The sequence below is a fragment of the Colobus angolensis genome, unplaced genomic scaffold, assembly GCF_000951035.1.
Source record: "Colobus angolensis palliatus isolate OR3802 unplaced genomic scaffold, Cang.pa_1.0 Scaffold10, whole genome shotgun sequence".
Taxonomy (NCBI): Eukaryota; Metazoa; Chordata; class Mammalia; order Primates; family Cercopithecidae; genus Colobus; species Colobus angolensis.
In genome coordinates, this window is record NW_012110919.1 from 19834728 (window position 1) to 19848410 (window position 13683).

At 54.7% G+C, this 13683-nt stretch overlaps 1 protein-coding gene across 2 annotated transcripts; it reads right to left on the reverse strand.

The window, feature by feature from the left end:
• Positions 1-4526: 4526 nt before the first annotated feature.
• TMEM119 (transmembrane protein 119) lies at positions 4527-13118 on the reverse strand. Of its 2 annotated transcripts, none has more exons than XM_011935819.1 (3): positions 13049-13118; positions 12774-12837; positions 4527-7071 (listed from the first exon to the last, which is right to left on the reverse strand). In XM_011935819.1, exon 3 carries the CDS (start codon positions 7055-7057, stop codon positions 6206-6208), a length of 852 nt encoding a protein of 283 aa, XP_011791209.1. In that variant the 5' UTR covers positions 7058-7071; positions 12774-12837; positions 13049-13118; the 3' UTR covers positions 4527-6205. The 2 variants fall into 2 exon arrangements, with proteins under 2 accessions (XP_011791209.1, XP_011791201.1); XM_011935811.1 differs by lacking the exon at positions 13049-13118 and adding an exon at positions 9080-9287 and having other exon boundaries at positions 12774-12937.
• Positions 13119-13683: the final 565 nt, after the last annotated feature.

The window sequence follows — 13683 nt, forward strand, 5'->3', positions numbered from 1 at the left end:
CAGAAAGCAAATCAATAGTTGCCTTGTCATTAGGGGTGGGAGGAAGGATGAGAAGGAAGAGTAAGGAAGGATTATGAAGGGGTACCAAGGAACTTCTGAAGGTGATGAAATGTTCATTATTTTGATGGTGATGACAGTTCTAGTGTAAACACATGTCAAAAATCATCAAAATGTACACTTTTTTGTTGCTGTTGTTGTTGTTTGTTTTTGAGACGTAGTCTCACTCTGTCACCAGGCTGGAGCGCAGTGGCGCAATTTCGACTCACTGCAACCTCCGCCTCCTGGGTTCAAGGGATTCTCCTGCCCCAACTTTTTGAGTAGCTGGGACTACAGGCATGCACCACCGCGCACAGCTAATTTTTGTATTTTAGTAGAGACGGAGTTTCACCATGTTGGCCAGGATGGTCTCGATCTCCTGACCTCGTGATCCACCTGCCTCGGCCTCCCAAAGTGCTGGGATTACAGGCATGAGCCACCGTACCCAGCCTAATTTTTGTTTTTTTTTGTAGAGACAGCGTTTCGCCATGTTGCCCAGGCTAGTCTCAAACTCCAGGTCTCAAGGGATCCTCACACCTCAGCCTCCCAAATCACTGGCATTACAGGCATAGCCATCAGCATCCGGCCCTGGTTAATTTAATTTTTTTTTTTGGTAGTGATGGGGTTGGGTGGCGGTCTCACTACATTGCCAGGCTGGTCTCAAATGCCTGGCCTCAAGTGATCATCCTGCTTTGACCTCCCAAGGTGCTGGGATTACGGGCATGAGCCACTGGGCCTGGCCAAATTGTACACTTTAAATATATGCATTTTATTCTGTGTCAGTTAACCCTCTGTAAAGCTGTAAAAAATATTATTGGCAAAGCACCAGCCATGTGCATAATAGCCCTTTCACAAATGGCAGCTATTTCTGTTATTAATCACTGTAGCTGCATTTAGATCATTATTTGATTAATTTTCATCTGTTCCACTAGAATACAACTTCAGGTCTATTTTGCTAACACTGTGTTCCCAATACCCGGCACATAGCAGGTGCTTATGAAATAGTCATGGTTGGAAATCAGAGAAGCTATGAACTTGCTAATTTCTCCTGGGCCACCTCAGAACCCAGAAGGTTAATTAATCCCAACAGGAGTAGATTGGATGATTCTAGGCCTGTGTGAATGAGAACCAGGACAGGCGTGACCCACAGTCAACACCCCCGGGAGAAGGAGTACAGGGGAGGCCGAAAAAGGGATGCAGGACCAATGATGAAACACACACCCCACTGCACCAATAGTGGAGGGCTTGGCCTTCAGATCATAGATACATTCTAAAATGAGGCAGCTGAATAGCCTTGAGGAACTAGACAGACCCGGGTTCGAATCCCAGCTTTGCTGGGCTGTGTGACCTCAGGAAATTCACTGCAACTCTCTGAGCCTCAATTTCTTCATCTGTGCAATATGGGTACTGATATTGCTCAGCTCTCTGTGGGGAATGCAGTGAGGGTTAAATATGGTTAGGGATGTATGGTACATTGATTCATATGACCCCCTTCGGCCTTACACACTTGTACATATGCACACACAGAACCCCTACTGTGTGCCAAGAATCATGCCAAGCGCAAGAGAAGCAGTGGTGGGCCAACCCCCAGGCCTCTCTCCTTGTGGACTTTGCATCTTGGCAGTAACAATTGCTCAGCTGTATCCTCAGAGACTCTGATGTCATTGGTCTAGGTGGGGCCTGGGAGCCAGTATTTTAATTTTTTAATTTTTTAATTTTAATGGGGTCTCACCATGTTACCCAAACTGGTCTCAAAATCATGAGCCCAAGCAATCCTCCTGCCTCAACTTTCCAAAGTACTAGAATTACAGACATGAGCCAGCATACCCTGCCTAGATGTCAACTTTTTTTTTGAGACAGAGTCTCTCTGTCACTGAGGCTGGAGTGCAGTGGTGCGATTATGGCTCACTGCAGCCTCAACCTCCTGGGCTCAGTCAATCCTCCTAACTTAGCCTCCCAAATAGCTGGGATCAAAGGTGCCCACCACCACTCCTGGATATATATTATTATTACTATTTTAAAGACAGGGTCTCCCTATGTTGCCCAGGCTGGTCTCGAACTCCTGGTACAAGTGATCCTCCCGTCTTGGCCTCCCAAAGTGCTGGGATTATAGGTGTGAGTCACCTAGCACCTGGCTAGGAGCCAGCATTTTGTTAAACTCCCAGGTCATCCCGACATGTAGGTGAAGACCTCTGCTACCTGGGATAGGGTCATTCCGTCTTTACGCACGTGAAAACGGAGGCCCAGAGAGGTGAGGCGACTTGCCCAAGGCTCCACAGCTAAGAAAGAGTGGAGCTGGGACTGAACCCAGACAAGGTGACCATGGGACCAGAACCACCTTAAACATCACAAGAGGGTTAAAGACTATGTGCCCAGCAGAGATGAGCCCACTGCCCGATCTCGCTCTCACCTTCGACTTGATCCCAGCCAGGGAACGCCTAACACTCCTGGGTTGATCAGAGCAGAGCAAGGGGCTGGGAAGGAGTCCCGCTTCCAACCAGCGGCCCTTTAGCACCCCCAGCACCCACACAGTTGACCAGAATCCCCCATCTCTACCCTGAGCTGGGGTTGAGGCCTTGGGGTAGTTTTGCTGCTCCTCCCCCTCCCCCTTTAGAATGACAGCAGGCCTGGCTCGGGGACAGACTCACAGGCTGGGGGCAGCTGTGCTGTTTTACAAGCCCAGAGACAGTGGGGGACTGTTCAGGCCCTGGCAGACTCCTCAGCCCCTGAGAACAGTGGGACCCTCTCCCCCAGCCTCAAACCCAAATCTCCCCCAATCCTGTTTACCCCCTGGCAACTACCATCTCCCTCTATGGCTCAGTGTTCACTGGTGCCCAGTCAGATGTGTGCCCATAAAATGCCCCTTCTAGGTAACCCCATAGCAGATGTAAGAGCAGATGGGAGTGGCTTTAAGCAGGAGAGGAGCCCTGCTGTCTCCTTCCCAAGAGATTCATTCATTCATTCATTCATTCATTCATTCATTCATTCTTCAAAGAAGCGTTAGAGCCCAGTGGAGAATTCAGACGCTGGGATCAGATTGCTGGGCTGGAATCCTGGCTCTGGGACCTGGGCAGCCGACATCATCACCTCTCTGGGCCTCAGTTTCCACATCTGTGACATGAGAATAATAACAGTGCACACCTCAGAGGGCTGCAAGTCTCAACGAGTTAATGATGCCAAGTATTGAGAGCAGGGCCTGGCACATAACAGGGGCTCATTAATTGGAAGCCATTATTATCACTGAGCCAAGGGACTGTGGAAGGGGGGTGGGTGGAAGCTATCAGGGAGGGCTCCCAGGAGGAAGGGACATCTAGGCCAGAAGCTAAAGGATAAGGGGGAGTTAGCAAGGCGGCAGGGAGTTGGGAGGGGTGGAAAGGTGTCATAGGCAGAAGGAACAGCAGCTGTAAAAGCTCAGAGGTGAACTGCTCTGGTGCTCAGGACACCTCCTTCATCCACCCCCCACCAACCTTGGGGTTCACAGGCTATGGCTGAGGTCACGAACTCCGTGTCCTCTAGAGGGTCCTGCTGAGCCTTAGTGGAAGGCTGCAGACTGGAGCCGCTGGTCCGGGAGCTCACCCCCGCCTGCTCCCCCAGGGTCTCTAACAACCGCTTCTGTTTTACTAGATTTTTGTGTATTCAAGCGAAGCTTCATGCACTTCCCAGTCACAACACCTAAGACATCTGGGAACAAGCAGAAATCACAGCCTGTGACACCCAGAGAAGTTGAACGATTTGGTCAGAGCCACGCAGCACACACAGGTACTCCTCTTCCACCCTCCCGCTGTTCTTGGCAGGCCTGGCTGGGCTGAGAAAGGGAGGGCCCTTCCCCACTGAGTGAGACAGAGGCCATTGTGTGTTATGAAACCCAAACCTCGGGGGCCCCCTCCGGGTGGAGGTGGGGTCGGTGGAGGGGAGGGGCTGCAGGGGATGGCCCACTGCCCCCCAACCCCAGGGACCCAGCACATGCTCCCAGCCCCAGCCACATCTGGATTCCAGCTGGCAGCTTCTGAGGCCCGGGGTGCGGGGAAGAAGTCGCTGCAGGAACTTGCCATCAAAGACCAAGAGGAGGTTGGTGGGTGGGGAGGCAAAAGGCAGAGGCCGACTGCAGGGCCAGGGCTGCCTCCTACCCCCGATCCCAGCCAAGGATGCGGTGAGGGGGGCATTGTCCATGAGACCCGTCCCAGTCCTCAACCACCTGCAGGGGAGACAGAGAGGTGAGTGACTCTCCCATGGCCACTGTAAGTGCAGAGCTGGGCCTGGAACCTGGGTCTGCGTGGCCACAAGTCCAGAGCTGATGCTCCACCCCTGGGGACATGAGTTCCAGCCCATTCCTCAGGAGCACTGGTCTTTCCTTTCTTTCCCACATCAATCTGTCCCTGCAGCCTCCAGGGCTGGGCTGATGTGTCTCCCCAGAAAGTTGTCCCCATCCCCATGCAAGAGCCCCTCCCCAGCAGGCTCATGCCCCCCAGCCCCCAGAAAACCAGTGAGACTTCAGGCCAGAATAAAGGTTTATTGTGCTGGTGCATTATATCTCAGCACCCGGAGAGCTGTGCAGAGGTTGGGGGAGCCCCAGATGGAGGGATGAGGGAGAGGACCCCCCGCCAGAGCCTCCCTGAAGCAGGACGGAGCCCAGGCTCCCTGTCGAGGACTGACAAATATTGTGGACACAGGCTGCCAGACAATGTGTGAGCGACGGGGGGTGGCCAGGGCCCCCCTGCTCCAGGCTGGGTGTCAGAAACCCTCCCCCAGCCCCTTGGACTCCCCCAGGGCGGAGGTCCATTCAAACACAGGCCCCCAGCTTCTAGGCTGCTTTGGAGGCCAGGTAGGAAGAGTTCCATTCGTTCATCCCATCACAGCAGCAGTAGTGGGATGAGAAGCTCACCCCCAGGGAGGGGGTGCTTGGGGAGCGCTTGAGAGGGTTTAAATGCCCTACACCCCACATTCCTAATCCTGGACCAACCAGAAACAGGGGGGCACCTTCAGGAAAATTAAAAGCAGTATTTTCCAGAGTGGGTGCTGCAGGATTTTACCCTGTAGCTGTTTTAAAAAGCAGTTTGGGCCAGGTGGTTCGCACCTGTAATCTCAGCACTTTGGGAGGCCGAGGCAGGTGGATCACCTGAAGGTCAGGAGTTCCAGACCAGCCTGGCCAACATGGTGAAGCCCCGTCTCTACTAAAAACACAAAAATTAGCCGGGCGTAGTGGTGGGCACCTGTAATCCCAGCTACTGAGGCAGGAGAATCGCTTGAACCTGGGAGGTGGAGGTTGCAGTGAGCCAAGATTGCACCACTGCACTCCAGTCTCGGTGACAGAGCGAGACTCCATCTCAAAAAAAAAAGAAAAGAAAAAAACAATCTTGTTTCCGAAGAGTGCCTCAGGGAATCTAGTTTGGGAAATGCTCATTTAGGGACCTGTTGTAATGTGTGCAGGGGTCCTCTCACAGAAGTATCCTAATTAACCACACCCACTTCTGCTGCTGGAGCTCTGAGCACAGGCAGAATAACACTAAAATATTCAGGATTGAAAAGACACAAGAGGGGGATCATTTGCATTTCCAAAATATTGCTTCACGCCAGGCTGCATGTTGCCTTATGAACGCTGGGCACCTCAGCGTCTCTCATCCAAACTCTTCCAAAACTCCCACTTATTCTTTGCTCCCCTGATGGAAAAGCAGTGATGTTTGCCCCAGGAATGACCTGTGACATGATTCCCAGTTGATGTGGCTGATATAGTGGACTGTTTTTTGTTTTTGTAGAGATGGGGGTCTCGCAATGTTGCCAGGGCTGGTTTTGAACTCCTGGTCTCAAGCGACGTCTGGACTTGGCCTCCCAAAATGCTGGGATTACAGGCGTGAGCCTCCACACCCAGCCTCGAGGGATGTTTTATCCTGGCTGTCACAGGGACACATGCCTTCCCTCACCTTGTCAGGGGAGCTGTGCTTTAGGATGTAGCCCTTTGAGGCTGCAGAGGTGAAGGATGATGGCTCTTGGTGAGATTCCTCCGGGGGACCGGCATTTCTGCCTGCTGTAGAATCAGCACATGCTGGGATTGGCACCACAAGGTGGCCAAGGAGGGAGTGTCAGGAAGCAGTCAGGGCTGAAGGTCTTTTCATGCCCAGGGAGGTGACCACTTGGGGCCCCGACAGTCAGGGCTGGCAGCCCGGGAGGACTATTAGACACTAGGGTGGACGCTGCTGCAAGAACAGGGACTTTCGGGGGGATGCACTGGTCCCTGGGCTTCCTGGGCTAACAAGAGAGACCCTTCCAGCTCCCCTTGGCTCTCACCGGCCACCAGAGCCCCCTCAGGCACCCCTGAACACAGCTCCTCCTGCGCCTCTGGTGTCTCCACTGGGACCCCATGTCCCTGGACTTCCTGGTCCCCCTCCTGGCTGCCCTTCTCCTCTTCCTCCGCCCCCCTGCCCTCCACCATCCTGGCTCCCTCCCCACCACCCAGTGCTGCCCTGGTGGGGGACTTGAGGTTCTGGGTGGCAGCCAAGATGTCGGCCTGGAGCTGCCGGGATGAATCCAGGGCTTCCTCGGGCCGGCTGTCGGGGGCTCTGTCGGGGACCTCACTGAAGGCCCGGGGGCCCCCGGCCCGGTCACTCTGGTCCACGTACTTCTTCTTGGGGAAGGACGATGGGTAATAGGCCGAGGCCTTGTGCTTCTGCCGGGTGATGACCGCGGCACAGACGATGAACATCAGCAGAAAGGCCAGGGAGCCCACCACAGCAATCAGCATCACGTACTGGCGGAAGAAGTCCACGATCCCATCCAGGAAGTTGGTAGGGGGTGACGGGCCCCCCAGGCGTGTGGGCTGGGGCCCCATTGATGTGGGGCTGAGGGCCGGGGTCCAGGGTGGCGGGAGGCTCGGGGAGGAGGCCGACGAGCCCTCGGCCTCCCCACTACCTGCCATGTCCTCCAGGAACGCGGCCTTCAGGGGCACAGAGCGGGTGTCGGTAGCGGGCACAGACCCCAGGAGCAGCAACAGAGCGATGAGGAGGCTGGGGGCTGCTGCCGAAACCATGGTGCCCCCAGGACCTGTGAGACAGGAGGGAGGAGAGAAGTCATGGTGGGACTCTAGAGTGTCAGGATTCAGAAACAGGCTCACCAGCCCCCAGGAGGAACAGGGAGCATGAAACACCTTCCTGCAAGTCCCTTCCATTCCCGGGGCCTGAGCCCCGCTGGTTCAGGTGTGGGGTACAGATGTGTTCCCCCACTTCCCTGGAGGTCCCGGAGGGCGGAGGCTGAATCTTATTCATCTTGGCCTCCTCAGCGTTTGGCCCCATATCTGGTATACAGTAAGTGCTCAATAAACATACCCCGACTGACTTGGCTGAATTTATAATGATAACTTACACTTCCATGGCTTTATGTGTCAGCCACTATTGTAAGTTTCTTACATGGAATTTCTCAATGAATCCTCATCACTGCCCAGTGTGGGAGGTTCTATGATTAGGCCCATTTTGCAGATGAAAAAACTGAGGCTGAGAGGGACATGGTGACTTGCCAGGGAAGAGCTGGGTCTGGATCCAAGCAGAAAGGGAGAAATGATGGCAGGGCAGAGTAAGTGAGAAACCGAGTGAGTGACTGAGGTTGCTGAGTGATACCTCACCGCCTACCCACAACCCTGGGACCCTTCCCTCCAGCCCCCAGCCCCTCCATGGTCCTGTTCCCCTCAGGGTCTCGACCCCATGCACTGGGCAGCCAAAGTGGCTCCACACAGTCACATCCTGGTGGTTCAGGGGCTTTCTCAAACCTTCCCCCAGCCCAGCTCTACCTTATTCTGCAAAAGATTCCTAGCTGAGTGAGCACAGTGGCTTACACCTATAATCCCAGGACTTTGGGAGGCTGAGGTGGGCCGATCACCTGAGGTCAGGAGTTTGAGACCAGCCTGGCCAACATGGTGAAACCCCATCTCTACTAAAAATACAAAAATCAGCCAGGCATGGTGTCGTGCCCCTGTAATCCCACCTACTCAGGAGGCGAGGCAGGAAAGTCACTTGAACCCTGGAGGCGGATACAGTGAGCCGAGATTGCACTACTGCACACTCCAGCATGGGTGACAGAGCGAGAACCTATCTCAAGAAAAAAAAAAAGAAAAAAGATTCCTAGGGTTTGAAGCCTCCAGGTCTCTGAGCTAGGCAGTGGTCATGGATGCCAGGGGCGTGCATGGACAGCCCCCTGTGGCTGCCCTCACCCCCAGGCTCCAAGCAGGAGTCAGGATGGGCCCCAGGGTGGAGAAGTCCTGGTTCCCGAGACAAAGCTGAGCTGCGGATGCGCCCCACCCCCACTAGATGGGAACCACGTGAGCCGGGGGCCTCCCTGCCCTGATGGAAGGCTGCTCCCAGGTGAACCCCAAGACCCCACCTGGCCCAGACAGCCCAGCTGATGAATTAATTCCTCATAGCCAGAGTTGACAGAGGAGCTGAGTTTCAAAACACTAACTCTCCCAGCCAGTGTGAGCTGGGGGCTCCCAGCTGCTCAGACAAACCCAGGCACAATTCACTGTGCTGTCCTCTGAGAACCCCTGCCCGGCCCAGCAGAGGGCTCAGGTCCCGGAAGCTGGCTTGGGTCTAGAAGCTCCAACACAGAAAAGCCTTAGGATCTCCTGTCCTGGGGCCTGAGGGGACTGAGGTGGAGAGACAGAGGCCCAGAGAAGGCAAAGGGCAGGCCTGGGGTCACACAGCAAGTTCCAGGCTGGAAGAGGAAGTGAGATTCCCAAGGCCTTGGCTATGGTCACATCTCCAGCACCTGGGCCTCAGAACCTGCTTGGTGAAGCAGAGGATGCTACCTTCCCCACAAGTACTGTGAGGATTCCGAAGGTGAGGTAGGGATTACAAGTGTGAGCCACCATGCCTGGCCAGTTTTGCCTCTTTTTATGTCCTGGAAGTATGTCCTGGCCCAGAGTGGGCCATTTAGGGGCTTGTTCCAGGTCACCTGAGGCTTCTCCGTGACACGGCTTTCATTGAAATTAATTGCATCAGCTGGGTGTGGTGGCTCATGCCTGTAATCCCAGCACTTTGGGAGGCTAAGGTGGGAGGATCACCTGAACTCAGGAGTTCAAGACCAGCTTGGTCAACATGCAAAATTCTGTCTCTACTAAAAACACCAAAAATTAGCCAGGCATAGTGGCGCACACTTGTGGTCCCAGGTACCGAGGAGGCTGAGGTGGGAGACTCGCCTGAGCCCGGGAAGTTGAGGCTGCAGTGAGTGGAGTTGGCGCTGCACTCCAGCCTAAGTGACAGAGCAAGAACCTGTCTCAAAAAAGAAAGAAGGAAGGAAGGAAGGAAGGAAGGAAGGAAGGAAGGAAGGAAGGAAGGAAGGAAGGAAAGAAAGAACAAAACACAAAAAAAGAAATTAATTGTGCTGATGTAAATGTGAATAAACTGGCTTAGATGGCAAAAAAAAATTAAAAATAATTCCAGGACATAAAAAGAGGCAAAACTGGCCAGGCATGGTGGCTCACACTTGTAATCCCAGCACTTTGGGAGGCCGAGGCCGGAGGATTGATTGAGGGCAGGAGTTTGGGCAACAGAGTAAGACTCCATCTCTACAAAAAAAATAAAAAATGAGCCAGGCCTGGTGGTATATGCCTATAGTCCCAGCTCCTTGGGAGGATCCCGTGAGCCCAGGAGTTCAAGACCAGCCTGGGCAACATAAGGAAACCTCCATCTCTATGAAATACATTAAATTATTTCAATTTTTTAAAAAACAGACAAGGCTTCTCAGGGACTCATTTTAAATGAGCTGGTCGCCCATGCTTTCCTCACGGGTACTCATCTACGCCCTCTTCATGCCTTTAATCCTACAGGAGCCCTGGGGCAGCTTCATTCTTTCCATTTTACAGATGAGGAAACGGAGGTTCAGAGACAGACAGTTACTTCCCCAAGGACACACAGATGGTGAGTAGCTGAGCTGAGATCCGAACCTTCCTCTGTCTGATCCCAGGAGTTTACACGCACATTCACACACACCACACTCACACTCATACACAGCCATACACACACATGCACACTCACCACACACACAACCATTCACACATGCCACACACTCACACACACTCCCATACGCATCCCACACATAATCATGCATACACATGCCACACACTCACACACACACCCATATACACACATGCACAGACTACACATACAATCATACACACACATGCACACACACCACGCATAACCATGCACACACATGCCACACACTAACACACCCATATACACACATGCACAGACTACACATACACTCATACACACACATGCACACACACCCCACACACAACCATGCACACACGCCACACATACCCATATACACCCCACACACCACGCACACACATGCCACACACATACACCCCTAAACACACATTCACATACTACACACAATCATACACACACGCACACACCACACACACATGCATACACTCCACATACACACAACCATACACACCACACACACCTACACAACCACACACACCTGCACACATCACACACTCTGAGCCAGGAATGGCTTGTTCCCACTGGTGGACATCACCTGTCAGATGCTAAATGAGGAAGGGACCCCCTGCCCTCTCTGGCACCCGTTAGCAAACCCGTTACAGACAACCTTGAGCTTTGGAGTCTGTGACCCGCCAGTCACCTCCCTGACTCCCACCCCCAGTCAAGCCCAGGAGGCAGCTTTCATGGCAACAACTACCACTTCTCACTGCAGAGGGCAGCTGGGACCAGTGGTGTCTGGAGACCCACTCAAGTTCTGGCTGGGTCAAGGATCCCGGCATCATTGCGTCCAGCTCTGCGGTCACACACACACCCGGCTCCTGTGGGCCTCTCGTTCCCCATCCATAAGTTGGGAAAGGGTGACCACAGGTAGCACCTCTCAGAGCTGTTAGGGACACATGAGACAACTTTCAGGGAGTGCCTGGTGCGGAGTAGCTGAGTCCCGAGGAAAGATGGTGTCTGGGGTAGCTGAATTCCTTCCTTAGCCGAGCTCCAGGTTCAGCCAACAATTTCCCACCCTGAGCCGACGAATGAGCACCATCGCCGGATGGGAACATGCGCTTACTGTCTGTTCCAGCCACCGCCCGGGGAAAGACCAACTTTTCACCCCGTTCAGTGAAACCTCCTCAGCTCTGGCCGCCGAGGAATGCGGAACGAAACACACACATGCACACACATACACATACGCATGCACACATATACCTACACACACATATACATGCAGCACACACACACACGAAGTCGGAGGCAGAGGGCAAGAAAGGAGAACACGCAAGCTGCCACTGGCTCTTTAAGGCTGAGACCCTGACTCTCAGACTCCCTTGTACCCCACAACCCCTTCTGGCTTCCAGGGAAAGGTGGGGGCAACGTGTGGAGGACCCAGCCCCACCTGCAGCCAGCAGAGCCTCAAAAAAGATGGCTGTGTGGCCCTGGATGGCCCCTGCCCTCTCCGGGCCTCAGTTTCCCATCTGTGAAATGAAGCACTGTCCTGGACAACTCTGAAGTCATCATTCTGCCTGCCAGGTACCTCCTACCTCCCCACTGGACCCTAATTTTTTCAAGGACTCAGAATCTCGCAGGCCATTAGGAGCTGGGGTCAGGCCCAATGCTTCTTGCTTCACCCTAGAGGCAACTCAGGTCCAGAGACTGGAAACAGCCTGCCCAGGTCACAGCAAGTCAGGGGTGAGCCTGGCAGAGCCCTGGACAGAGAAGTCTGTCTTGGTATATCCCAGAGGAGGTAACTTCCTGGCTATGTGTCCCTGGGCTGAGCATGTCACCTCTCTGAGCCTGTTTCCATATCTGTACGATGGGGATAAGAGCCACCTCCCTGGACTGCTGTTAGGACAAGATGCGGCCGTGCCTGGCGCATAGTGGGTGCCAATTAGCAGGTACCACGTGACTGCCCAGGACTCCCCGCCTGGAGACATGTCAGACAGGGCTGGCGGTGTGTAAGTGTGACAAATGCCCTAAGGCGGTCCTGAGTATGTGGAGGAGTGCAGATCCGCCCCTGAGGCCTGGGGACCCCAAGACTTGAAGGTAGGGGGCCGGGGGCTGCCCCACCCCCACCCAGAGACTGGTGGCCTTTGGGGGAGGGGGGACCCTTGGAAACCTGGCTTCAATTAGTGGCCTTGTGTTGGGGAGGAGGTTCTGGTTGGAGCGCTGCACGAGCCCCGGACCCCAGGGCCAGCCGAGGACAGGGACCTGGGCCCCTGGAGGTCTGGATGAGCACAGCTTCCCTACACACACACACACACACACACAGCAGCAGCATGGACACACAGTATAAAGACACACAACACAGGCACACCGACTCACACAGCACCGAGACACCCAACAGCGCTCTCATGGCCCATGCACACAATACACAGAGAACACACACGGACACACAACACATACACATACACAACCCCCTGACACACAGCCGATCCCCGCACACAGGACAATACCGTCCACATCACCCTCACACGGATCCTGGAAGCAACAGCCTGGCGTCCACTTGCAGAGAAGTGGAAGCAACACGCCCCCTACACCAAGGCCCCAGCTGCACACACACAACACTCTGGCCCACCCCAGCACCGCACATGGGACTCAGATTCCACCACACTCGTGCATACCACACCAAACACACACTCAAAGCCCACACACACTCAGAGAGGTCCCCCAGAGTGCCCCGACAGTCCCCAGTCCCTAAGCTCCAAGACAGCCCCAGGCTCTCAGGACAGAGGAGAGGACCCCAGAACTCACCAGTTCCTTGGTGCACAGGACTGGGTGCTCCCGCCGAATGGAGCGAGAGCGGGGGGCGCCTGGGCTGGGAGAGATAGTCCGTGCTGGTGCCCGGGGCTGCTCTGGGCTGGCGCCTGCCCGCCCTCCCTCCTCCCGTCCCTCCTCCCGTCCCTCCTCCTTCCTCCCTTCCCGGCTGGGCCGCAGGGCCAGCTTGATTTCATTAAGAGGGTTTGGGGTGGGGACAGGGGGAGGGGAGGGGCTACTCTCGGGCCACACGCAATCCCACCCTTGCTCACACTCCCGCTCTGGGGAAGACCAGATGCGGCACTTCCTCCCTGACCTCGGGTCCCCAGGGCAGGCTGACACAGACAGACACAGACAAGGCTGTCCTGCAGCGCTCCCCCAGACAGCGAGCTGGGGTTCTGCCCGCCCTGCTCCCCAATACCCTCCAAAGGGGACAAGGTCAGGAAGGTTCAGAGACCTCTGGAAGCGGGAAGGAAAATTCCCCGTCCTTGTGTGGCTCAGGCTTCCAGGCTCAGGGTGCAGCGTGGCAGCTGGGATTAGTTTTAGAGAGAGGCCTGATGGTGGGTCTGAGCCTGAGACATGGAGCCCAGCTCTGCCCTTCCCTTTCCAGACCTCAGTTTCCCATTTGTAGGGATGGGTGGGAAGCTTTCTGGGCTACCTCTGACTCTGATGTTCTGGGATCTGTGGCCTCACAATGTCCCCAAATGATAGTAGCTTGAATAGGAGTTGGAGCCCCATTTCACAGAAGGGGAAAGTGAGGCAGGGTGAGTTCTAATGGTTCAAGCAGGGTTCTGAGGTGACTTGGAACCAGGACGTCTGGCTGACCTGAGGAGTCCTGTGGATTAGCAGCCCCTTGCATTCATTCATTCATTCATTCATTCATTCCTGCGTTCATCCAGCAAGTGCT

What these genes read in the sequence shown, in the direction of transcription:
- TMEM119 (XM_011935819.1), bottom strand. Translation starts at nt 7,057, where the DNA reads ATGGTTTCGGCAGCAGCCCCCAGCCTCCTCATCGCTCTGTTGCTGCTC.